Here is a 27,481-nt window from a genome sequence, read left to right as displayed (position 1 = left end):
TCCACTATGAGCAGACATACCTTACAAGGGAGAAATGGATTGCGAAGAATCGATCATGTAACTTACGCTTATACTTTTATTTTACTTGGTTATTTAACGACGCTGTATCAACTACGAGGTTATTTAGCGTCGATGGAATTGATGATAGCGAGATGGTATTTGGCGAGATGAGGGTTCGCCATAGATTACCTTACATTTGCCTTATAGTTAGGGAAAACCTCGAAAAAACCCAACCAGGTAATCAGCCCAAGAGGGAATCGAACCCGCGCCCAAGCGCAAACTCCGGATCGGCATGCAAGCGCCTTAGCCTCCTTAGCTACGCCGGTGGCTTCTTACGCTTATATAGAATACAAGTAACAATATACTTACCTCTGTGAAAAAATATAATAGATTGATATTCCTGTTTCAGCTGTCAGTCTGCAACATTAGTCAAGCCTAATATTCATATAGTACAAAGTAATAGAGTATAGATTCAATGAATAACTTGTTCAAGGTGAGGTGATCAAGGAAGCCGTGATACTAACCGGTTTGAGTAAAAGAAACTGAGACTTGTCTTGAACGTTGGTTACGAGATTATACAACCTGGCGCATTGACCAAGCGCTTGAAATACGGGTCTAATAACATATACTAGAACTGTGGTGGTTCCCTCGTAATGCCAGTTCCGCCCTCTGAGCGCTGTTCGGTCCTAGATATTCATAGCAGAACACTTAAATGACACTGACATTTGGGACATTTAAAGGACTCACAGTAATTTATGGTCAATAGACGTAATTTCAAAACTTCTACGTCTCTATATTAAAATGAATGGTTGTCATTCTAGATATTAAAAGATATTACATATTATAAACTAAGGTACTACCTTCCTGTTGTTTAATTCATACACCGTACCTTTTCGGATATAATGAAAGAAACTTAATACATTTTACATGAACAAGTCTACCCTTTTCACGTATTATTATTATTATTATTATTATTATTATTATTATTATTATTATTATTCCAATGAATTAAGGTACTGTATTATCTTCCATTTCCCTGACTTCATAATTTAATCATTTGTAAGTGGGCCTAACTTATCCCTTTCTTTTTTTTTAAATACATATATTGACGTTGAAATGTTATGACTTTTACTAATGCAAACAGGAGTCACAATACATGATTAGTACAATTGTGCGATTTTTCTTGCAAACCTTGCAGTAGTGAAATAAATATCTAATAGGCCTGCTGATTAACCTGTAGTGGATAGTAATCGCAAATGCTACGATATTTTAGTGTGTGAACAGTTTTTAAATTAGTTAGAATTAAATTAATTAGGAAGTTAGTCTGCAATATATATGATTAGAAATGGTTTTCGAATTTGAACATTTTCAAAACATAAATATCTCAGATATCTCAGGGACGATTTTTTTTTGTCGCCCATAGGCATATGCGCATCAGCTCTCCTCGATCCCCATTTTATTTTTAGTAATGTGTGCATCTCGCTCCCCTGAGCTGTTTTCTGTCGTCACTCATGACATGTCAATTTAATGAAAACATAGAGTAAATCTTCGGTACACCATGCAGTGATAATTGTACTTTATCACAACGAATATTTGTAGTAATTATTTATTTATTTATTACTCGTAATGTCGTAATAATATTTGATTTGGCTTTGAGAATGAGGGGAGTACATTACACTAAACTCAGCATCATAGGCGGAGTTATGAGAGGGCATGGGGGGGGGGGCACTGCCCTCCCCAAACTTGTCTGAACTTTTTTTTTTTCTTTATTAACATTAGAAAATATTGAATGCAAAAGACTTTTCTTGCTTTTGTTTATGATTAAGTTTCTGTGCTTAAATTGAGGAATTACTGTCTTCAGATCATGTGTTTAGACTATGATATTAATTTTAAATTTCTGAATGTATAAGAATTTCTGTACCTCGTTTGAGGAATGGAAGCACTTTAATGTTCCTTTTGCAACAGCCTGTAGTTCTGTGTTAGAAGTCAGCAGCGGACATCTACTGAATTAGGTGTTAGTGAAAAAAGAAAACCATAGTTCCATGTTAAAGGAGTGAAAATTTTCAGTAGTTTTCATAAAACAACCATAGTCCAAAGATTTTTTTGTGATAACAGTCATTTTCCAGGAAGATGGTACGATGGTAGCATTCACAAATAATATCCCATTCATAAACAAAGGCAAGAAAAGTCTTTTGAATTCAATATTTTGTAATGTGAATAGAGAAAAAAAAGAGTTCAGACAAATTTGGGGGAGGGGTAGTGCTCCTGCATACCCTCCCATAACTCTGCCTATCGTTATGCCCTATTATAATTTGTAGTAGACCTACAGCTGAAGCCCTATACAACTGAGTCCGAAACATCGTGGATATGGATGTAACACCTTAAGAAACATGCACCCCAAAAATACTTTTATTAAATGATCATATTCCGATATACTGTACCACGGTAAAGCTATAACAGAGGAATAAGTAAATGATGTCCCCCGTAACCTCGTTATATCGTGATTCTATGGTTTTGCTTTGCCCCCTCCCAAGGAAACGGTTCTCTCTCCGCCTATTCTCGGCATGCTCAACATTAAAATCGCATTGCTGCGTATTTTGTATCCTACATAATGAAAATCGTATATGTGTCAATATTCAGCAGTAATAATTAACCATTGTCGTGGAATATTTCGCCATTATAAATGACCATGGTAAATCATACTCTTTTTCGAATAACGCTATTAATTGTCTTAAGGCAAGACAAACTAAGAACTACCGTATACTAGTTTAATGGTGGTGATGATGATTATGATAATGATGATAATAATAATAATAATAATAATAATAATAATAATAATAATAATAATAATAATAATAATAATAATAATAATAATAATAATGTCTCAAATTACAAGACAACGGTAGTTCACTTTCAGCAATTATAACAAATTAGAGGGAAGGAAATCTGAAGGAAAAACACGGAACTGAAAACAATCAACTTCCCAAAGTAAATGAACCAGATGAACAAAGTAGTTTGACAGCAAAATTTTAATTGAACAAATTCAGACTTTCGGGAAACAAAATTGTGAATTCCATTAAATTACGCTGAAAATCTGCATACTGATATTTAACAAGTCATCAATAAATCTCAAATAAGACTGTAATATGCTTCGCATGTTTATAATCTTCGTACTCGATTAGCAATGCAAAACTAATCACACAATTTTCACGATACACAATGCTCAGTAACGGAACTATCCACCATTTAATAGGACTGCGAGGCGAACCTAGCGGAAGAAATTGTCATGACGCTCGATCGTGCTATGCGCCACCTTGTATATAATCTCGTAAGTAACGGTCTTGGAGGCTGCACAATGATAATTTTTGTTCCTTACTAAACCCTGCCAAATATATTCTTGTCGTTGTCTCTACTTTAATACAGCTGCACTATAGTAGTATTATTCTTTTACTTAATGACATATTCAACTGGAGGTGTTAATCTTTGTGGCTTATCTATAGCACGCGACACAGACTACCAACTTACAGTAGCTTCGATCAATTATTGTTACATCGTAAGAAATTTATTATATACAGAATGATTAAGTCCAAGGTTGTCTTAACAGGTTGTCTTATTTTTAAATGACCAATCAGAACACAGTTCGGGTATGACGCGAATGGTTTCCTCGTCATTGCGAGCAGCAGACGAAAATAAGCAAGTATACTCGTAGTATGTCAGAGAGTCTCAATTAAAAAGCGCGTTACATTAAATACGGAACGTTTATAGAAGTAGTAAGTAAATACTATGAATAAAATACGAGACCCATTCGCATCAGAAGCTTAAATAAAAACGTTTAAGTTATTAATCGAACTATATAGGCCTATATGCGGTCACAAACAACAAAATCTAGGTAAATGAAATTCAATTCTAATACAGGAAAATATTTATTAGAATGCTTTAAAAATTGAGTACAGACATTAAAATACTTTATCTAGGCCTACTTGCATTTTATTCCATTATTTTCCTGCACTTTTTGGAGACGCGCCTGACCTCTGTAGTGACGTCTGTTACGCCTAACCTCTTCCGTTTTTGTTGATGTGACGAGTTCAAATATTTCAGTCTCATGAAAAATCTTGTTTTCACTGCTGCTTCAATCACATCAGATGGAACATTAGGAACTTCCCCTGACAAAATACTATAGTTCTTTAGAGTATGTTCTTACCCCTTGAAATGTGACGAACGAAGACGAAATATTTCGGAAATTCTTTAGCCAGGTTTGTGAAGGATTAGTTAAGCTGCCATATGATAGGTGCTGAATCCAGGATGATAGTGAATAATCATGTTGAGTTTGTTTATGTAATTCATAAGTGAAGTCAGTAGTCACCAAGTTGTGGATATTTGTTTTTGAATTTGTGAGCAACATAATCTGCAATGTAAGTCAAGCCATCCTCTTCACTCTGTTTTGTGACATTAACAGTGGAGAACGCTGGCTGCAAATTGTTTACGGAAACAGAGTCAGATTGAAGAAGCAGGCTATTCGTTTACATTAAAATCGGCTTTCTTTTAGTGCTGTACCGACAAAATATTCATCTGCATTCGAATAAAGCGTTTAGTCTGCTTCTGGATGATCGCAGGATTTTTTCCTAAAATGTACATTTTCGACCTGTGAGTACACTCTAGAGGAGAAGGATGATCATGTAAATCACCACGGATTCTTATTTGCGAAAAGAGGTTTTCTAATAAATCTTGATTTAACCTGTGAGTTAATATGTATTTTATGTCGTACTTTTGAACCATATTTTGATGTAGAAGTTGAAGAGATTTTATTGAAATGACGATACCTTTCTGGGATATTTGTAAATTAGTTTTGCCAATATAATGTGAAGTACTCATGAAAGTTGTCATCTTATTCAAAATAGCATTTTGTTCCTCCATCTTGAGTCTTGCGTACACTACTTTTAACACTTTATTACAGAAGATTGATAAATGGGCAACTTACTAGTGTTAAATATTTTAGCACGTGGGCTTACAGTTGTTTCGGTATGTACACCATCATCAGAGCCTACTGCTCAGTAGGCTCTGACGATGTATACATACCGAAACAGCTGTAAGCCCACGTGCTTAAATATATAACACTAGTAAGTTGCCCATTTATCAATCTTCATTTTGTTGTACAATGAATGAGCTATAACAGAGCCATCTTCAGTTATAAGTCGGAGCATAGGTAGGTTTGGCAAAGCTGAGAGGAGGCGGGTAGAGGCGAAATAAAGGTATGACGTTTGACGTTATAGTGCTTTGATTTCGTTGTCACACGTACATTTTGGACATTTATTGATATAGTGCATATGATCAAGATTCAGTGTACTGATATACGTAATTTATTACGGAATCCGAAATGGTATTTTATTTGAGTTTCAGAATACCGCGTAAGTACTTGCATACAGCCACTTATAACTTTAAAAAATTAAAATCATACGTGTTTTTTTATTGATGGTACAAGGGAAAATAAATAAATACTTAAGGAATTGTTACTTGCATCAAAAATAAATAAAATAATGACGTACTTTCGAAGTAGGCCTACCCTATTCCAATCAATTAACCATTATGTGGGTAGTAAATTGACTATGTTTTGCCGCTTGGTAGTGCTTTACCTCTGACGCCAAAAGTCTAGGATATCATATACATTTTAATTTCATGTGATTATCTGTCGTGCTTTTCTATAAATATTTCAGATGCCCAGGAAGCCAGTTTGAACCTCGCCAGTCACCATTAAAATACTGTTATCCTAAGTAAGAAAACACATCATTATCTATTAAGTATGTGCCAAATAGCGTAAACTCGGTGAACTTTAAATCCTGTAAATACGAAGTGAAAAGAAACATGTTTATAACTAATTTATTACAAAAGAAATAATATTAATAAACATACCTTGAAAACCAACAAAGTGAGTGTATGCATCTACAAATATAGACAGTTCTGACGTATAGCAGGCATTCCGAATCTTCAACAAAACTGCAACATTTATGGGATCACAAAACATCTGTTTACAATGAACTTGAAAATAAACGGCGTAACTTTATTGATATAGAAGGCGAGACCCAACAATTTGGCTAGAATTGTGATACACCACAAACCACAAGTAAGACTACAAAAATGTAGTTTATACAATATCTAATATTTAGAAGAATTGTTCAATAATTTTATCTTTAATAATAACCGTAAAAATTGCCAAAGACTGCAGCTATATTTTCATTTGTTGTCTTGCTTTTATCACCAACACGCACTTAGTTTATAATACCGGTACATCAACAATTAACGTTTGGTACGACCGCGAACATAATTCCATCGACACACACTTATATTGTAACATTAATTTACATTGAAAATTGGCATTAGCACAAACACGTGTTCTGGATAGTAGGCCTCCGTTTGACAGTTAATTACAGTGTTGCCGACGTATGGCTCCGACTTGTAACTGAAGAAGGCTATGGCTGTAAGGTTTTTTTTTTTGTTGGCACAGAAGGTTTTGGACAGTGAGATTTCATAATGTCAAACAAGTGATTTACCAATTCTATGAACTCCTCTGTTTTCTCTGCTAATAATTTATCTGGTCTGGTTTGTATTGTTTAAAACAGTAGCTGTAGAGTGCGGTAATAGTTGTGCTGCTAGTTGTACATTTTGTCTTTTGGTTCTTTCATACTGTAAATTATTTGGCGTTAGTTTGTAACATGAGTTGAATTCAGAATTGGTTTGTTTAACTAATTCCTCCACTGGAGAACTGGTAACTCTCTGTCCATTACCCAGAATATAGCCATTAACCAAGAACCAGTTCCTGATTAATTTGAGTAAATGTGGTGTATCAGCAAAAAAAAAATATAGGCTGTTCAGTTATTGAGTGATTGTGAGAAAAGCAGTTCATAGAAATAGACAGCTTCTTCCACAAATCTATGTTGCCCCCCCCCACCACAGTCACACAAGATACCACATTGTATCCGATGTTATGTATCAATAATAACACTGTTCAGAATATCCTTTGTCATTTTAGTGTCAAAACCAATGTAAACAGGCTGCTTCTATTTAGAAAACAGTCCTCTAGCCATAATAATTTGCATATATGAATGAGGGCCCACAACTTCATCATCATTTTGATTATATTCATATATAGACAACACTTTCATTTCATCATAAGATAACTCCGTTTCTTTTTCAAAATTACTCATACACATAACTCTCATTATATGAATGACGTCTTGCAGGATGCCTGGTCTTAAATTTTAACTATATGCCCATCTTTCAAGAGAAGAAATTCTTGGTAATGGGTAATGTAACTTTTGCCTCAGATATAAGTAACATCATTTGCTGAAGTATCTGGTGGTGAATGCTGTGGAAATATTGTCTGATGTCCATCTTTCTGTTGATTATAATGTCTAATTGGCACCCCTGAACATGTGTTTCTAATTTGTTCATTCAATGTCAGGCGATTTTTTTTATACTTCAGCTGTTAATTCTTTAACTGTTTTTTCTAATTGGTTAATATGTTTTTGGAATCCAATAACTGTCTCTCTACTTAGCAAACATTGCTGTTGTAGCTGCTTATTTTCTTCCAAAACCATGTTGTATTTTTGAAGTAGAATTTCATACCTGTTATCTTCTGTCTGAGTTTCTGACTGTGTTTCTCACCACTAAATTTTGTTCTCCCTCTTCCCTTAGTAGATCTTGAACCAATGTCCTCTGATTTCACTTTTCCAATCTTTGGCTCCTAGAGGATGACTCCCCTATCTCATTGTGACCCGGATATAAATTTAGAGGTGGCACGGCTGGAAATAATACAACGTGAAGATTGTGTAGATATGATGAAGTATAAAATGACGTGCTAAGTCTTGTTACCTTCTCAGGGTCCAATTCCATTGCAATGTTCGTCTTATTACCTTCAGTTGTACTGCCTTTTACTATTTTCATCTTCTTTAGTTGCTGTTTTCCTGGAAGGGAAGAGAAGCGCAAGGACATTTTCAACTAGCCCCCCCGATGGAACCGTCGGCGTCAGCCTGCCACCGGGGGAGGGCCGAAGAAAAAGACACCAAAATATTCTTCGCAGTCTGTGCGTGGGGACCCCCCCCCACCGACAGCCCAATCCCAAGCAATCCACTTCACGCAAGTTACCCTTCAAACTGGGCATTACATACCTAATGGCATATTCTACACCAGAGGCGTATCGCAGTTTTATGCCCCTACCACGGGAATAACCGCCTGTGGCTCCCCACTCTACACTGAACACAACCGCCAGACTACTTGGCTAACTCCGACCCACCCACCAAAGCCGGAGCAATCCGAGACAGCACGTAGCTTCATGGGACTTGTGGTTGATTACACTGCGACACCCATAAGTCAGCGGTAACACGTCGGAGCGATATATTCGCCCCGGCGAGCAGAGTCGGTCATCGGGACGTCTAAATCGCCCTGGGCCACCATTGGGCCTCTACGTGAGTGTACTTGACCTCTGGTCCGGGCTCGGCACCTAAACTTGCATATAGGGCAGCATGAAGGGTCCACTATTGCTTCGTTGCTGGGCGCCCTGTCGGGCCACACAAGTTGGAAGTCGCGCTCGAAACCGTGGGACAGGACCACGGAGATAGGAAAAATCCCTGCTGGTGAGACGGGAGTTATAAACCTAAGAACCTTATCCTAAGAATGAAAATAATGAACTAGAACAGGAAGAATAATATAGACTCATCAGGCATCCTTAACAAATCCCGGCATGGTGGCGGACGTGGCGAAAACTTACAGCGGGGATGAAGAGGTGAAAATGGCTTTGACGATGTGGTGGGCGTTCCGCATGCAATGATGGCCGGCGTAGAGAAATAGAGTGATGAAAAAGACGAGAGAACGAAAAGGGGTGGTTTATGATAAGACGAAAAATGGCCGAAAAGAAGATCACGAGTGCCACCATTGCACCCCCTGGTTACCAACTTGGAGGAACCCACCTCGACCGGAATAGTAATGCGTCAGGGGCAAGTATCATCATACAAATTTCGTAAGATTCAGTGTAACACAAAACATTTTGGGTTGTAATACCGGGATAGTTGCAGTACCTCATGGGCAAGTAATTTCGTTCAAATTTTAAAAGACAATATAACACAGCATATTATGAGCAGCAGTGGTGATATTGTGGTAGTGCATCAGTGGTAAGTAACTTCTTTCGTCTTTTATTTTCTGTCATTGTTGGCCTCACAGCTGCTCATGCCACTTTAATTAACATCTGTAGTACTTGTAATTCCATTGTTGAAGGTCTGTCATTATTTTTTTTATAATATGTGACTTTTGCCTGTCGTTTTGTACTTATAAGCATTTCAGTTGTGTTGAAGACTTAATACTGCAATCCTGTGTACATTCTGTCGTCTTCACAAATGGATACAACTCCACGAAAACGGTCTAAAATTATAACATTAGCAGAGCATTCTCCTATGACACAGAGGCAAATTGCTGCAGAATGTCACATCGGTTTGGCTACTGTTAATTCGATCATAAAACGATACAGGGAGACTGGATCCATCACACCCCAGAAAAAAGGAAACTGTGGCCGGAAAAGGAAGACTTCACCTGCAGATGATCGTTTAATTGTCAGGAAAAGTAAATTAAATCCTAGACTAACTGCTGTCGACTTAACCCGCGAGTTAATGGCTACCTCTGGGGGCGAATATTCACGTCACAACAGTGCGGCGTAGGCTTTTGGAAGCTGGACGAAGGGCTCGTAAGCGTATTAAGAAGCAACTGCTAACCCCTGTTATGTGCAAAAAACGCTTAATGTGGGCAAAATTACATCAACACTGGACAGTGAATGACTGGAAGAATGTACTTTTTTCCGATGAGTCTCATTTCGAGGTCCACGGCCACCGTGTTTCTTACGTACGGAAAGGATCCGAAAAAGTAACAGCAGCTCATCTCCAACAACCACCCAAATACCCCCCTAAAGTAATGTTTTGGGGTTGTTTTACACATGAATGGCCTGGAGCATTAATACCTATCAAGGGAATTATGAATTCTGACAAATATATTCACTTATTGGAAACCAGAATCGTACCCCACCTGCAAAAATCATTTCCGGATGGCAAAGGTGTGTTCCAACAAGACCTGGCACCATGACATACGTCTCGAAAAACTACAGAATTCTTCAACAAGAAGAATATTCAGGTACTTCCCTGGCCAGGTAACTCACCCGACAATAATCCCATTGAGAACTTGTGGTCAATTTGCAAAAGAAGAATGCAAAAAATGGATTGTTCTGCAAAGGAGAAGATGATTTCTGCCCTGATTGGTGTATGGTTTCGCGATGAAGAAATGAAGAATATTTGTGGGAAATTAGTGGAATCCATGCCAAATCGTCTCAGAGCTGTTATTAGGAACAAGGGAGGCCACATAGATTACTGAGGTATGTCTTAGACCTTTTTTTTATCCCGTTTGAGTGTTTTTGCATAAGTAATTACGTTGTTCGGATTAATTTGCATGCTACTGTATATTCGCTCAAATTCTTTAAGAGTTAGTGTAATGCAGCCTATGTTGAACTGTAGTACTGGGATAGTGATAGTGCATCAGACGCTACTAACTTAGTTAAATTTAGTGATAGTCATCATAATAGAGCATATGTTAATCTGCAGTACTGGGATAGTGGTTGTTCATCAGGAGCAAATAACATCGTTCAAATTTAGCAACGGCCAGTGTAACAGACCATTTGTTGAGATGTAGCACTGGGATTGTGGTAGTGAATCAGGGGCAAGTAACATCGTTCAAATTTAGTAACAGTGATTATAATACTGCATATGTTCTACTGTAGTACTCGGATAGTGGTAGTGTACCCAGTGCCAGTAACTCCGTTCAAATTTAGTATCATTCAGTATTAAACAGCATAGGTGTGAGCTGTAGTAATGGGATAGTTACAGTGAATGAGGAACAATTACCTCGTTCATATTGAATTCAATTCAATTTATTAAGCCATTAAACATATAGTGATATGCCTCGTCACAAAAAAACATACATTAGAAAATACACATATAATTGAAAACAGTAAAGTCTAATTTGAAGGAGAACACAAAATATTTTGAAACTCTAAAATTAATTAAAACACTTCACTCTTAATGTAATAATTGTAAATGTAAATTACGTTATTTTATTAAAAAAAACAATTTCGTATCAATTTATGTTAAGAAACTCATCTACAGAGTAGAAAGGATTAATTAAAAGCTAATTATAAAATCTAGCTTTGAAAATATTGGTTGGTAACTTATAATATTGACTGGAAAGCTTATTATATAATTTCATCCCCATGACAGAAAAATTTGTACTAATTTTATGTAATCTACTGTATGGGATATTAATTTGTTCACTATTCCTAATTTCATGATCATGTATATTGGCTATTAATGAGTAATTGTCTATACTTTGTCGAGTGTAAATGACTTGGTCGTATATATATATATATATATATATATATATATATATATATATATATATATATATACACACACATACATACATACATACATACATACATACATACATACATACAATAGGCTATTACTCATTAATAGCCAATATACATGATCATGAAATTAGGAATAGTGAACAAATTAATATCCCATACTGTAGATTATGATAAGCAATCATAACGTTTTTCATCTTATTAGGAATTTTCCGATAAGCTAATTACAATGTAATCAAGTTTCAAATGGACCGTCTGTGTTCATCTTGTTATACAAAATAATTGTGTACACACCAGTACCGAAAACGTTAATGTACGGTAACTAATCAATAAAACTATTTTGTATAACAAGATAAGCACAGACGGTCTATTTGAAACTTCATTACAAATCATAACTTTGTTATGACCATAAGCAAAATATTTTCACTTTATTTTAAAGTAATGAAATCGTACTTATTAAAATATTCAGCATTCAGACATGTTTTGACATACGACAGGGATAGCTTCTTGTTTCGACAGATTACAGAGTACAGCTTAGCCAACTCATCACAGTCCAGTCCTTGAACAAGGTAGAAATGCGTACGCTTGCATTTTACTCGTAGCACGAAGTCAGTCTTAGCAAAAGCTGACATATAACGAAAGATTATGCAGCGTCTCTCGCGAGACATTTTATTTGGCGATGATTCCGCAACTCTGGATTTCCATTGGTCAAGTCAAAACCAGAGATTCAGTCGTGAGAGTTCCTTACATCTGTATTGTTCTAAGTGACGACCGGGAACGCCGATCTGAAATAATGGTTAAAATCAGAAGCGTGGTGTTTAGTGAATGCAATACCGTCTTTTTAGAAGATTCCCGGGTAAAATAGCGTCACTCTGTTACGTCACAAAGGACGCGGTTCCAGAATTTATAAATGGACATGAAATGTTCAAAACGCGGCCATTAGTTATTGGTCAAGACAGTGGTCATGCAGTAGCGGTCGTAACTTCCCGACGTCCAGGAAGAAATCCAGAAAATGGCAACACCTGTGAACAGCACCAGGGTTCGCCCTACTACCTACTGTAAGTAAAATCATCAGTTCAAACTTTAGACTTTTCATTTTAGTTCATCTTGGTACTTTAGAATTAACAGAAATTTTCATACTTTCTAAATCGTTCAATCTCAATATTTAATAATCTGTCTGTAGTAAATTGATATCTTGTTAATAAACTTAGTAATAGTGAATTTCTATACCTGTGATTATTTCGAAAGCCTGCAATCACATTCTAAGTAGGAATCCCTCCTATCCACAAGCAAGTACAGTTTATAAATTATCACTTAGGAAGTATAACACAGTGTCTGATTCGTTTGTGTTATCTTGATAGAGTTTATAACTCGCGATTATCTCAAAGATAAGCCATCCGCCCTTGTCGTGGCAAGTGGCACTACAAATTACTGGTGTCAGATATGATAGAGCTCAACAATAACTTTTGGAGTCAGATATGGTATAATAAATATTGGTGTCAGAATTAGTACAACAAAAATTGGTGCCAGAAATGGGCATAACATATATATATATATATATATATATATATATATATATATATATATATATATATATATATATATATATATATAATTATATATTTATGACAGTTAATATCTGTGATTGTTTGAAAAGAGGTCGACAATGTTCAAGATAGTTTGATTGACACAGAATTCTAATGGATTTCTTTTTCAAAATCAAGACACTCCCAATTTTGCTACCATTTTCCCAGAAAATTAAAGCGTACCTAGTTATCGACTGAAAGAACGAAAAGTAGGCACATCTTAAATAATTCTGAGAAACGCAAGTCACTAATTTCTTTAATAAATATATGACTCTTGATAACTTTGTACATATATATTCGATATGTATTTCCCATGTTAAACTGAAGTCTATAAAAAAGTCATAAAAATTTGGTATAGTTTTGTATGTTGTCCTTTTTTATTACATGAGTTAGGGTAAAAGTTATGTTGATAGTCTTTTTTTCGATTAAGCAAAAAACCAATAGATTCAAACCATAAAGCCATCTGTGATAGAATATCATTGGTTAGAGCATGTAATTCATTCAGAGTAGAGCTAGAACATAAGAATGTAGTGTCATCAGCATACAAAATTGTCATAGCTTCAATGAATTTAGGAAGGTCATTTATTGCTACTAGGAATAGTAGTGGACCAATTATTGAGCCTTGTGAAACACCATAATGTATATTGGAGAGACTTGACCAATTTTCACCTATTGAGACTAATTGCCTTCTGCCATGAAGATAGATTGTAAAAATATTTAGTGTATTCCCTCGAATACCATAAAATTCTAATTTTGATAACATTAAGTTGTGATCAACGCAATCGAACACTTTGGAGACATTACAAAACACAGCATTAACTTGTGACCTACTTTCAAATTTTTTTTTTTTAAATTTCGATTATTAAAAGCTCCATTGCATCATTTGTTGATTTCCTTTCTCTAAAGCCAAATTGGTTAGAACTAAAGAGATTTGAATTTTCAAACTAGTCATAAATTTGATTGAAAAATACAACATATTCAAATATCTTAGATAGCACTGGTATGTTAGAGATTGGTCTGTAACTATTTGAACTTGATCTATTGCCTTTTTTTATATAAATTGGGATTACATTCGAAATTATTAGTTGATCTGGAAATAGACCTTGTTTTAGACAAATATTGATTATATTTGTAAGAGGAATATAAATTGAATTTATAACCTTTTTAAAAAATCATTTGACATATCATAAACATCTTTTGAATTTGATTTTTTTCAAAGTTTTTACTATATTCCATACCTCCTCAGTGGTAACCTCTCTCCATTTAAAAGTACATGAGATTTCGTCATTTTCGGTTAGCATTTCCATAGGGGAGAGCTCAGAGCATTGAATTTTGGATTTTATTTTGTCTCCTGAGTCAATGAAAAATTCATTAAACTCTTCCGGCGATATATTATGATTGTTTAAATGATTTTGAGAGTTACTAGACCTTCCATTATTTATCAGATTCCAGGCAGTTTTACATTATTTATCAGAGTTGAAAATTAATTTTGTGTTATAATCTAATGAGCAGGCCAGTCTCTTTATAAATATCATGTAGCATTAGTAATCTGTTTTAATTCTGCAGAATACCATTTGTTTTTGTTTTTTGCTAATATTTAGTTTTACATTCTTGACTTCGAATGATAAGTTAAAATATTATAAAATTAAATTAAAAAATGTATTAAAAATTTGAGATGCATTAGCCTCTTGAACACTGAAGAAGGATTCCCAATCAATATTGTTTATATAACAACAACATTTCATTACTCTTTCAGCGGTAAATAAACGCTTTTAAAAAATTTGAGGTTGGTTATATCCGCTTCCCAAGTGAATTGCAATAATAAGGCAGAGTGGTCGGAATATGGAAAATTTTTTACCTGAATGGTATATGATTCCCGCTGTCTGTTTATAAAAATGTTGTCGAGGCATGCTTTTTCTCTCGTAGGAGTGTAATTTCCTGTATAGAAGTTGAATTGCCTTAATAGATTTAATAGGTCAAGTACAGTTGAATTCTCTGTTAAGACATCAAAGTCAGAATTTTCGTCTCCCTCAATTACTACCGTGTAATTGGGCCATTTAGTGAGTATTTGAAGAAGCTTTTCGAGTTGAATTAAAAAATATTTGATGATCCACTTGGAGATCTATAAATACAAATAATTATCAGTTTCAATGAGTCAATCATTACTCCTGAACATTCGAAATTAAATTCTACTTTTAGTTCATTAATTTCCATAGGAATGAAGTCTAAGTTGCTTTTTACAAAAACAGCTGATCCTCCATGAATATGATTAGATCTTTTAAAACAATCACCTAAGTTAAAACTATCAAAATTTATTTAGTCAATATTATAGTCACGCAACCAATGTTCCGTAAAACACAAAAATGAATAGGTGTCTAAGTTAAAGAAAGTTTCCAGGAGATTAATTTTGTTATTCAAACCCTGTATATTGTTATTATTGCATTGTTATCATTTGGTGATGATGTGGAGTTTTCTATGTGGCCTGCGTTTGGGGGCGCCGCGTTTGAAAAAACCTAGTGACCAGAACTCCTTGCGGCCAGATATTGGTGTCCAAAGCTCGTGCAATATTGTCGGAATTTATTTTAATTTTAAACGATGCATAGGAATTAGGAAATTTTCATTTTAGTGGTTTCCATTGTGCCTCCGGGAAACTTTCTTTCACAAAGGACTCTAAACTTTCCACTGCTGTAGTTGGGTCCAATCTAGAAACAAATAAGTATCCTTTCTTAGGAACAGTTTTTAGTCCAATATCATTAGTAATTGACTTGTTAACAACTACAATTCTTTTGTTTTTACTAGTAGATTTTTTCTTCCCAACAGTGACCCATTCAGTTTCATCATTATTCTGATTGAATGTTTTAGTTTCTCTAGAAGGAGTTGCCTTGTTATTGTTTACTGTAATGACCTCGTTTTTCTGATTAGGTTTGCTTGAGGTGGTAGGATTGCAAGCAACGTCATCAGCCGCGGAATGTGCAGTGTTAGCTGAAATCCCGGGCATAATATTATGACTACGCTGGGTTTGTTTACTGCATGTCGCTTTAGTAAGGACAGCACTATATGAAATTTGTAACTGTGTTGGATTACGTGATGATTCCGTAACCTTGCCGATCCTATCATCCGCAAGCAAAGATACTTGATTCTTAAGTTGCGAATTGTCTATTTTTAAATCTTTGATGTCAGATTCAAGGGATTTGACATTACTAAGCACTTGATTTAGTGTATCAACTATGTTTTGAGTATTTAAACTAACAGTCTCTATTTGCACTGCTAGAGATTCAGCATTGCTAATCTCTGGCAGACATATTTTTCTCTCAGGAGATAGAACTTTTTTTGTTGGCGTCTTCTTGTTGTTGGAACTTTGATCACTCACTGGGGACTGATCAGTAGATCCAGGAAGTAGACTGCCATGAACTGGTGTGCTGTCACTCCGCATCGATAAACGGAGGATCCTCCAGATGTAAAGGCAATGTGGAAATGCAGGCCGCAGAGCCCAATGCACTTCAAATTCCTACCTTGTATGGCTGAAGAGCATTTCTTGCAGGTATCCTTGGTAGGTCGCATGTTGAGTTGCGTTGGCAAACACACACGAAACAACCACACACTTATTTCACACAGACTCGATTAGGCAACCAAGTCAACTGCAGAGTTTCGTCTTCTCATCGCAACGGTCATATTCAGTAACAATCAGTATGATAAAGCATAATTTGAGCATAAGTGATGCATAAAAACCATAGAAGTTCTCAGAAAAGAAACAACAAAACAATCAAAAAAATCCAACCAGAAATAAATTGTCTGGCGCATTTATAAAATGCAAGGATGTAATAGGTCCGAATGTCAAGTTTGCTAAAGTCACATGCTAAAAAATGTAACCTGATGTAAAAAGTCCAGAGGGTAAGTAATACAGGTCAATAGAAAACTACATCATCCTGTCAATTCCTGTATTCGATAAAAATCTCAGAACTGCATTTGTACAAGTAAAATCATTTCCAAGAGCATTATATAGTCAGCCGAATTCCATACTGCTGATGGACATGGTCGAATTTTCTACACTGTAATAAAAAATGTTATAAGTAGAACATGACACAGATCACACTCTGGCTGAGGCTCGCCATGTAGCAGATGGCCATGTGTCAGATGACAGTGGCCAATCCTAAACTGGGTGAGTAAAACTTCTTCGTGTCGTGATGCTCTTGTGGACGAATCCCAAACGCGAACAGTATTCTTTTTTCTTCGTAATTTATTTCCCTCTTGTGCAGACCATTCTTCCCATTTACACCATAACGTATGTTTCAAGTAATTTAAGATACCTTGACACCTCTCACGCCAATACCACCTCAGACCCATTTACAGCACCGTCCCTAGCTGCAGCATCTGCTGCCTCGATTCCAGGAATGCTAACATGATCAGGACTCCACACTACTCCAATCTCATAATCAGAGGTGGAGAGTGTGGAAAACTTCCTGGGTTCTCAACACAAGCGGATCATCAGAATTCAAACCCTGCAGGGACTCAATGACCCTTAAAGAGTCGGAGCAGATAAGGAATCTACCCCAGGGTTGTCTAATTAGAAACAATAAAACTCTATAAAAGCATATAATTCTGCGGTAAAAACACAGGTGTAATGGCTCAATTTATATTTAAATATGTGTCCATTTCCAACAAAGGAACATCCGACACAATCATTAACTCGGGATCGTCAGTAAAAACTAATGAATAATTTGCAAACTGTGATAAAAGTTCACTAAAACGAAGTCTATAAACAAAAGCTGGTGTAAAATTTTTAAAATTTCGGCTCAGACCTACATCAAACGTGGGATGTCGCATAATCCACGGTGGACTGGGCGTATATTCCAGTGTGCGAACTGTAGGCAGGCGGATGTCGAGCTCTGAGAGCAGTTCACGAAACCGCACACCTGCTGGACGCAGTCTCCGTGGATTTTCACTGTATCCACAGTAAAGAGACAGATGGTAAAAGGAGTCGGGCTCTGAGCGGAGCTTAACACCATACGAGCACAACAACACATTATGTTGCCGATTCAATGATGGTTCACCAGCTTTGCAATACAGGCTCTCTATCTGACTTGTTCGGGAGACCGCTGTAGCAAGTCGTATCCCATGATGATGAATAGTGTATAAGAGACGTAACTTCGATTTATTTGCTGAGCCATAAACAAAACAGCCATAACCCAGGTTTGGCCGGATAAGAGAACGATAAAGACGTAAAAGCACTGTACAGTCAGCACCCCAGCGACCCCCTGACAAGAGGCATAAAATATTTAACGTTTCTTCGCAACGCCTTCTCAAATCACGTATATGCGCCTCCCACGTTAATTTATAATAAAAGAAAAAGCCCAAAAAATCTCGCAGTGTCTGTATATTGCAACTCCAATCCATTAAGACTCAGTTCAGGATGTGGATGCAGTAAAGCCATTGTGAAGAGCCCATTCTGATAGCACGTTGATGACCAGTTACAACTGCCGACCAATGGATGGAAGATATCGGGAGCTGTAATATAAAATTAAGTCATCAACGTAAAAGAGAGAAAATACTCGATCACCCACACAAAGGGCAATTGCATTGATCGCAATCCAGAAAAGGACGCTTAATACAGACCCCTGTGGCACGCCGTTTTCTTGGATATGTTCAGTAGAAAGTGTGGTGCCTACTCGAACTCGGAAATACCGCTCTGCCATGAACTTCGCAATAAATATTAGTAGACTGCCACGAATTCCACTATCACACAGAGTTTGCAGAATGCCATACCGCCATGTGGTATCGTAAGCTTTCTCTAGATCAAACAAGACCGCCACAAGATGCATCCCTAATGGCGGTCTCCAACCGAATTAGATGGTCTACGGCGGATCTATGCTTACGAAAACCACATTGGATATTAGATAATCGGTTTTCCGATTCGAGTACCCACATAAGGCGTTTCCTTAACATTTTTTCCATAACCTGAGAACTGCTCACTTTTATGACTTTTATGCATCACCCTGTTGAAACTATATTTGTGAACCTCGTTTCAATCGTGAAAATGTTCTTTAGTTCTATTAAGTATTCTGATTATTGTCTTGTGTCTCTGTTTTGTGACGGATTTTAGATAAGGGCCCAAATAGCCATAGTCGCTGACGCGCCCTTTTTAAAACCCACTAACTTGTGAGAGATTTTGGCTACAGAGTCTAGAATACAACTCTTAGTAAAACGTTCATCAGAGAAAGAATGATGTCTTTGCAATTTTGCGGGACATATCATAGCTAACTGATAATGCCATACAGATTTCATCAGATATTGCAGTTTGAAAAATAAGGAAAGTGTACTATAAACTGTTATTGGGATAATTGATATTCAATAATTAGAAATGAAATTACAAATCCTACTTAATTTCATATATTAACATCAGATACAATTATTCTTTCTTAAGTTACAGTTTGTGGTCAACTTCAATATATTTTTATAATTTTCTTTCTCATGTTTTTCGTAATGCCGTTCCACGTTGTATTTTTGGTGCTGATTTTTTCTTGCATACAATGCGCTGTCTCCACATCAATCTTTACTCTAAAAGAAGGCTACATTCTGTGTTAAATCTACGATAATACGTTCTCTTGGATGTAACCTACGTACAGGTTGCACACGGCTTCCACTAACCCCTATTAGTAGACTAGCCGGTTCATTTATTATGTCCTTGCCTAATCTCCCAACCAGAGCTGCGGGCACACTGAGCTCTAAAGCGCGCCCTTGCGCCTATGGGTATCAATTGACATGCTTGTCCCATGGTTTTTGTGTATGCGTGCATGTTGTTTTACATTTCGCGATCCTGAGAAATACTTTCCACATACCTCGCATTTTTATGGCTTTTTGCCGTTGTGTGTGAATGCATCTCTCTTTAAATCTCCCGATCCTGAGAAAAACTTACCGCACATCTAGAATTTGAATGGGTTTTCGCCTCAGTGTATGTGAGCATGTCTCTTTAAAGTTCGCAATCGTGAGAAATATTGTCCACATACCTCGCATTTGAATGGTCCTCCGGTTAAATGAATGCGAACATGCATCTTTATTTCTGCTTTTTGGGGGAAACACTTGCCACACACATCGCATGTGAATGGTCTTTCACCTGTGTGTATGCGAGCATGTTTGTTTAAATCTCCTTTTTGCAGGAAACACTTTTCACACACATCGCATTTGAATGGTCTTTCGCCTGTGTGCATGCGAAAATGTTTCCTTAAATCTCCTTTTTGCGCGAAACACTTTCCACACATCTCACATTTGAATGGCTTTTCGCCTGTGTGCAGGCGAACATGTATTTTTAAATGTCGCGATTGTGAGAAATATTTTTCGCAATGCACGCATTTGAATGGCCTTTCACCTTTGTGAAAGCGCACATGTTGATTTAAGTTTCCAAGATGTGCGAAATTCTTTCCACACACATTGCATTTGAATGGCCTTTCCCCTGTGTGAAGGCGTGCATGTTGATTTAAGTTTCCCAATTGGTTGAAATTCTTTCCACACACATCGCATTCGAATGGTCTTTCTCCTGTGTGAATCAATACATGTTGTTTTAAAACTGCTAATTTTGTGAAACACTTTCCACACACCTTGCATTTGAATGGTGTTCCGTCTGTGTGAATGCGTGCGTGTCGCTTTAATGTCGCCAATCGTGAGAAACATCTTCCACAGACATCGCATTTAAAAGGCTTTTTTATTGTGTGTATATTACAATGAAGTTTCATAGAGTCTGGTGTTGCTAAAACATCGTTGGATATATTACAATTAATAGAATTATGGCCCCCGTCGGTGCTGATTGGACAGTCTGGTCTGTTGGTAACAGACTGTGTCGATTTGTCTTCAAGATAAATGCTGACGCTTTCTTGTAACACATTCTTCTCAACATTATCTATAATGCTGAAATGAATAAATATAAATTATGGGTAAATATGCAGAACAACTACAGAAGCGATTTTGTTATTTTTGGTGGTTTGGTAGTGTTTAGTATTGAGTTTCGTTTATTAGTACTTGTATAATATGCTTAGGTCAGTTATGGTTGACGTAGAGTAGATTTTTTTAAATATGAAGAAGAATTGAACTTGGTTCTTTTTCTCGTGTTTAGAAGACTATGTTGTTGAGTGCATAACTTTTAATGTATTGTGATTTGATTGGCTGAAGTGTTGTGTGTTCTTATTGGGTGATGTGTCTTCCGGTATGATTGGATGGTTGTGGTTAAGTCATAAAGCATTGTGTGTTGTTATTGGGTGATGATTTTTCTGGTATGATTGGATGGTTGTGGTTAAGTGATAGCTTTATGTTACGAGCTGTAGTTTCTCTAAGTCGGTTGTATGATTGTAGTTCGTCGTAGTTGTCGCGTGTATTATTCTCCTCTTGTAGGTGGTCTATCGCTGTGAGTTGTAATGGATGTAGAATTTCGTTCTTTATCTGTATAGAGTTGAGAGAGGAGGATATTGTAGACTATTTCGTGAATCACGGTATTAGTAAGGATTGCATGATTTGCGAAGTGTGTTGCCATGAGTTGAGAGCAAATAAGACGGATCTGAACTTCCGTTGTGGGAGATTATACTGGAAGTATGCGAAACTGAAGAAAGTTGGTCGTTGTGGTACCTTTCTGGCACGTAGTAAACTTAGTGTTGTGGACGTTTTTCGTTTGGTTGCGTCATTGGATATTTGGGAGAATATATGTTTAAGTGTAGTTATCTAATGGAAGAGAGAATGTGTGTGCATTCTTTAGAGCAGCTGCAACCCTGTATCCTCCGAATTATTAAGGTAAGGTTCATCATGTTTGACGAATTTGTGAAATTGATACAGTCTTTGTGTGGCTATTTTGGTTAGGTTAGGTTAGGTGAGTTTAGGTTATTGCTGCTTATATTTGTCCTCTTGAAAAGGGAGTGAAAATGAAGGTTTTTGATAAAAAAATATTACAGTAAATTTTTGCGGTTTAAGTTGTTTTTCTACTTTTGTTTTTAAGTTTTTTTTAAAAAAGGGGGTAAAAATGTAGGGTTTTGGGAAAGAATAAAATTTAAAATCGCTTCTGTAGCTGTTATGCATAATTACCAAATTATGTATTATCGACTATAATCAATGTGATGCTATCAAAATATATTAATCATTACGTTATATACATATATCAGATAATAATACAGACGAATAAACTTTTTGTTGGTGTCTTGTTTTTAGACCTGCTGCTGGGATGATTTTGGGCACTGATTCAGAATAAGACATTGGATAGAACGTACCACAATATTTCTTAAATATTATTGAATTTATATAATAATTTTATGCAATACAATATTGTCAATTCCGATTTGTTACATTATCTGTAATAACTTCTAAATGGTTATCATGGATTTAGTAGACTCCATCAATTTTGAAGTCATCTTTATACACAGTTGCTCATCAGAATTTGTCCTTCAGTTTCCAAATCTGGTTTCATGCGTGCATAAAATTAAGTACGCGTTGTGAGAGTGTTTAGGTTTTCTCTACTGTAATGTTACGTTAGAAATATTGGAAAGTGAGCTCTTAATTATATCATGGTTATGGTCTTATAGTAGTCGAGATTAAATATTATATCTCTCACATTGTTTCATTTCAGGAGATCGAGTGTCGCGGAAGAATAGCCAACGTGCAACACTCCTGCTTGAATTATCCCGACGTAGCTTTCTACATATTTTGAGAGTACAATATTAAAGAAATAGGAATCGTATTTGCTTTAAGTTTGCACTTCCAAAAAATACAGCGTTATTTTGGTCTCAGTCTTGGAGATGAAGATCAGCCACGGGATCCTCACATTGTATGCAAAACTTGTATGCAGCATTTGCGCCAGTGGATAAATGAAAAGACAAATTCCAATGCTTACAATCAATCGAAACAATCGTGATAAGAGATCACATCCTGATGTATCTTGAGGTATGAGACGTGTGCTGCATTCGGATTGGGTACTTATTCCACCCTTCCTTGAGATACCACATCTCTCAGTTAATTAACCTTATACGTATGTCTGACATAGCACAAGGTAAAGAAATTGGGCACTGCCACAGTAATTTTCAAACTTCACAAGTGAATGCTTTGACCAGAACGAGTCGAATGATCTGATTGGGATACAAATTTTTCCGAGAAGTCTTCTGAATTGCTCGCCTCCAGCCTAAAACGAATATTACATTTTCGTGAAGGAGGGAAGGGATTGTATATATTTGTATAGTTTTGGCCGATGAATTGTATATGCTTTAAATTGAATAGTGATCTATATAGCTCTACTGATAAATTGTTTGTGTTTGTAATTTGAAGTAGTTTGCATGATATGTATTATCAATTTCTGTATATCACAACTGGTTGAATTGTTTATGCCTTAAATTTAATTAACTTGTTTTGTATTATACATATAGCTCAGCTTATGAATGATCGTTTGCATTTGTAAATTTAATAATCTGATTGGCTATGTATTGTATACTTTTAGTAGAGCCATTGATGTAGCTCAGTCGGCAGACTCGCTGGGCTGCTGATCCGGAGCTGCGTTCGGGCTTGGGTTGGATCCCCCTTTGGTCTTTGGTTTCTACCGAGGTTTTCCCCAGCCATAGGACTGAAGCCGGATGGTCTATGGCGAGTCCTTGGCATCAACCCTTTTGATTTGATTACCCCCCTTTGATTTGATTACCTGGTTGGGTTTTTCCGAGGTTTTCCCCCACCAAAAGGCAAATGCCGGGTAATATTTTGGCGAGTCCTCGGACCTCATCTCATCTCACTACATCTCGCCAAAAAAAAAAAAAAAAAAAAGTAAAAAATTGCACAAAATTGTAAAAATTGTAGAAAATTACTAAATTGTAAAACTATAAAAATTTGTAAAAATTGTAATTGTAATATTGCAAGATGTTGACTTGTTCCACATCTTAAAGCTTCATTGCTCATGTAAGATCTATGGAATAAAATAAATGAATGAATGAATGAATGAATTTTACTCAAGATAAGAACCTAGTACCCTGGAAATTCATCAGAGGCCTTCAGTAGGAAATCGGTGTCTTAGAATATGCCCGAAGTGATTGGCAGCTTTTCATGGACAGTTCAAAACGTGGTTCCACATATACGTCCTCTCAAGCAATGACAACAAATATACCTCCATTGCAAATGGTCACTCCGACAGGATGAGAGGAACTACAGACGAAGAAACATAATTTGAGCCACCTGGATTTTCCAAGGTCCAGTTAAATCATACTGAAGAAGCACTGGAACTTGGGAAAATCCATGTGGCCTAAATTTTGTTTCTGAGTCTGTACAATGCCTTTAATGTCATGGTCAACATAAATTACCAGGAACAGCAATGGATCATCCATGTAAACTTGAAAATGTTAAACTGTCCTCTTGCTCAAGAAAGTGGCTACAAAAACATCCTCCCCCATCGATTTGAGACAGTATTGCCAACATGAGCGTTTAAGTTCATTGATCTTCATTTCAATGGACGTGCAGGCAACTTCCCTCCCAGCCTCCTAAACTCAATTACACTCGCATATCTAATCTCTGACTTACGAGCACAGAACTCACACTGCGGCACCAACAATAAACAAGTGAAGTAGGACAAAATGCGTAATTTCGTTACCCACCATCATTGAGGTAGTTTACTTTCGTTACAAAATCACTGCAGTTACTTTTTGTTACTTTGGTTACCAGCAGACACCCTATACACACATTTGTTTTATTCCAGATTACTTTGAAAAAATGGAATATATAGAGTCGATCCATAATCTTATATTATGAAAGTCAACTTGGAGTGGCTCAGTGAGAGAGTAAGCTATCCCACAAATATTAAAAAAATGAGTTATAAGGTCCAGCAGAATGCTTGCACAATCTCTGATTTTATCTGTAAATTTCGTCCATGTGGGATAACTCGTTGCCATGTTATTGCTCTTTGGAATTGGAACTCCGCGCAGGACTTCTCTAAGTTGTGGCGAGAGTGTGAGTTATCCCACAGCACGCATTTGTCTGCTGCATAACCAACATGGTAGCCAACTAAGTACCAATTCCGCTGTTGGTTACACCATAACCTTCAATTTGTTGCATATGACTTTCTGTATACGAGTGAAGTTACATTTTGTGTTTTTTCCCTACTAAAAATTAAAAAAAAAAAAAAGTTTGAAAAAGTAATTATTGGGCTTGTAATGTTGGGGACGGATAGGAAACATCACAGTGATTTCAAGTTGACTATCTGTCCAGCAACCAGTACTCTAGCATGCGTAACAGTGTACTTGCTTAATAGTCTTGTTTGCCAGTGACTTTGGTGTAGTGGAGAGAAAAGTAAGGAAAATTGATCACTTATACACAACCAAGCATAGTATAATTTAGTGAACAATGCCTTTGTGGAGAAAAATGGATTTAGTGTTGTGGAAATGAAAAATAAATAAGAAGAAGACTTTAAAGACTGTAAGAAGCTCAATTCTGTCATAGTGAAGGCTGCCCTTGCTGATAATACGCCATTTTGTAATTTCAAGAACTCCATATCTGTAATTGAAGAGTGGAATAAAATCGAACTTTTCAAGAAGATACCAGCACGAAGATCAAAATTTCGCAGAGACTCATACTTCACCAAGTTGATGGATGGCTTACCACTTTTGCTTCCTGAAGCACGTCCCATTGCTGCCCTTACGTTACGAGATCTACAGTCAATCATGCCATTCATACTACCTATTTATCATACTGCTTACCAGGACTTGCAAGCTTCAGAAATTCCAGAATCTAGTGAAAATCACGCAGATATTGCTTAAAATAACAAGGTAACTAGTTCCAATACAAAGATCATGAGCGAATTTGTAATCCTGTGTTCTACAGTATAATGCAATCAATACCTCTGGGTTGCACTATGTTACGAAGGTTGCAAATAATGTAGTGGCAACATAGACTGTACGAACATATTATTGAACTTATTTGAAAATACATTTTACAATATAATCACCAGTGTGTTCCTGTATCTTTTGCCAAATCCATGGTAGCCGCTAGCGAGGTTCTGTTGATCTCTCTGATGGACTACCCTACTGCATGAGGCACTGCTGCAATATCTGGAAACCTCTTGCCTCTAAGTCAGGGCTTGCCAAACTTTTCATAGCTAGGGCCACATTAACCATCCGAGAAAGAATCGAGTGCCAAGTCACATAAGTTTAAATTAAGTCTAATAAATAAAGCTCATAAATAACATTAGTATTCAAACTTTGTGTTTTATTGACCTAAAACCTACACTTTCAAACTGTTTTCTTTTTTCATTCAACTGGCAAGTTATGTTTTTGACAATATCTTCCACTCTACGAGCAACTGCATGTAGGCTACTGAAAAGCTAATTTTCTTAAATAAATCTGCTTTATCAGGACAAATCTTCTTTGCCGCCATTATCATGCACGATTTAATAAATTCACCATCACTAAAAGATTTTTCCCCTTTCGCCAGTTCATGCGAAACTAGCCACTGTTGCTGTTTCATTGTCCGATCTCTGTTTCTTGAAAATATTCTGTTAAGATGATAGTCCACACTTCACTGCTTCAAATTTATCATCTCGTAACTTCCTCGTAAATTGTGAACATTTTGAAAAATGTTTGATTTCATAATGCCTGCAAATATTACATTCTTTAAATACAGCAACTGATTCGTTACAAATCAGGCATAATTACTTTATTTCCAGTTTGAATCATAAAATAGTCCAAACTCCATTGTTGTTTAAACACAGAATATTCACTGTCTATTTTCTCTTTTTTTTTTTTTCTTTCCCTGCCATAATTAAAGTTACGCTGTAAGAACTACTAGTAAATGCTTGTGGAGTGCTAATACTATTCTTAACTGGATAATATTTACCACTGCTCTAATATGTGTGAGCGTGTACCGAAAGAAGTCGCTGTTGTCAGCTTACAGCAGTGCAAACTCTGGTTGCTCTGTTGCCACACTTTGCGCTTGACCTGGCAGCTGAATGCTTGCAACCAGTAGCCTGTATTGTAGCAACATAATTGTTACCGCAATATACGAGCAATTTGTTTAACAATCTGGGCCTCTGATTTAATTTCATTGATCGAAATTCGTCAATAAATTAATCTTCTTTTTATTCTTTTATTGACTTTTAATTTTTTTTTTCAAGTTAGTAAATGGGCCGAACAAAAGTAGCTCGTGGGCCTTCGCCCACGGGCCATAGTTTGGCAAGCCTGCTCTAAGTGGTTCCTTCAACCGAGGAAAAAAGTCGTAGTCACAGAGAAATACGGAGGATATTCCAATATTCCCAATCCCATCTTTGTTGAAATTCAGCCACTGCTCCTGCGATATGACAGCAAGAATTATCATGCAAGATGAAGATTGTCTCTCAGGAAATGTGCATGTTTGCGCCACATAGTTGAACATAGGTTGTGTTGTATGCTGCATTGACGTTTTGGTATTGAGGTATGGCATGGCTGTTAGAATTTATAAAACAGTTATATTA

General features: G+C 36.5%; 1 protein-coding gene across 8 annotated transcripts in view; it reads right to left on the bottom strand.

The window, feature by feature from the left end:
* Positions 1 to 27,481, bottom strand: part of LOC138692992 (zinc finger protein OZF-like) — a 97,290-nt gene that overhangs the window by 28,323 nt on the left and 41,486 nt on the right. For 4 of the 8 annotated variants that reach the window (XM_069816470.1, XM_069816472.1, XM_069816471.1 and 1 more), the window contains exon 5: positions 16,470 to 20,937. The exons of 2 other annotated variants lie outside the window; for them this stretch is intronic. In XM_069816470.1, the coding sequence (XP_069672571.1) occupies positions 19,983 to 20,937 (955 nt within the window). In that variant the 3' untranslated portion in view covers positions 16,470 to 19,982. Of the gene's footprint in view, positions 1 to 369; positions 524 to 16,469; positions 20,938 to 27,481 lie in introns of those variants that run through there. 2 more of the 8 variants (XM_069816469.1, XM_069816473.1) reach the window with 2 other exon arrangements.

Source organism: Periplaneta americana, chromosome 17, assembly GCF_040183065.1.
Source record: "Periplaneta americana isolate PAMFEO1 chromosome 17, P.americana_PAMFEO1_priV1, whole genome shotgun sequence".
Classification (NCBI taxonomy): domain Eukaryota; kingdom Metazoa; phylum Arthropoda; class Insecta; order Blattodea; family Blattidae; genus Periplaneta; species Periplaneta americana.
This window is presented reverse-complemented; position numbering and strand designations above follow the sequence as displayed.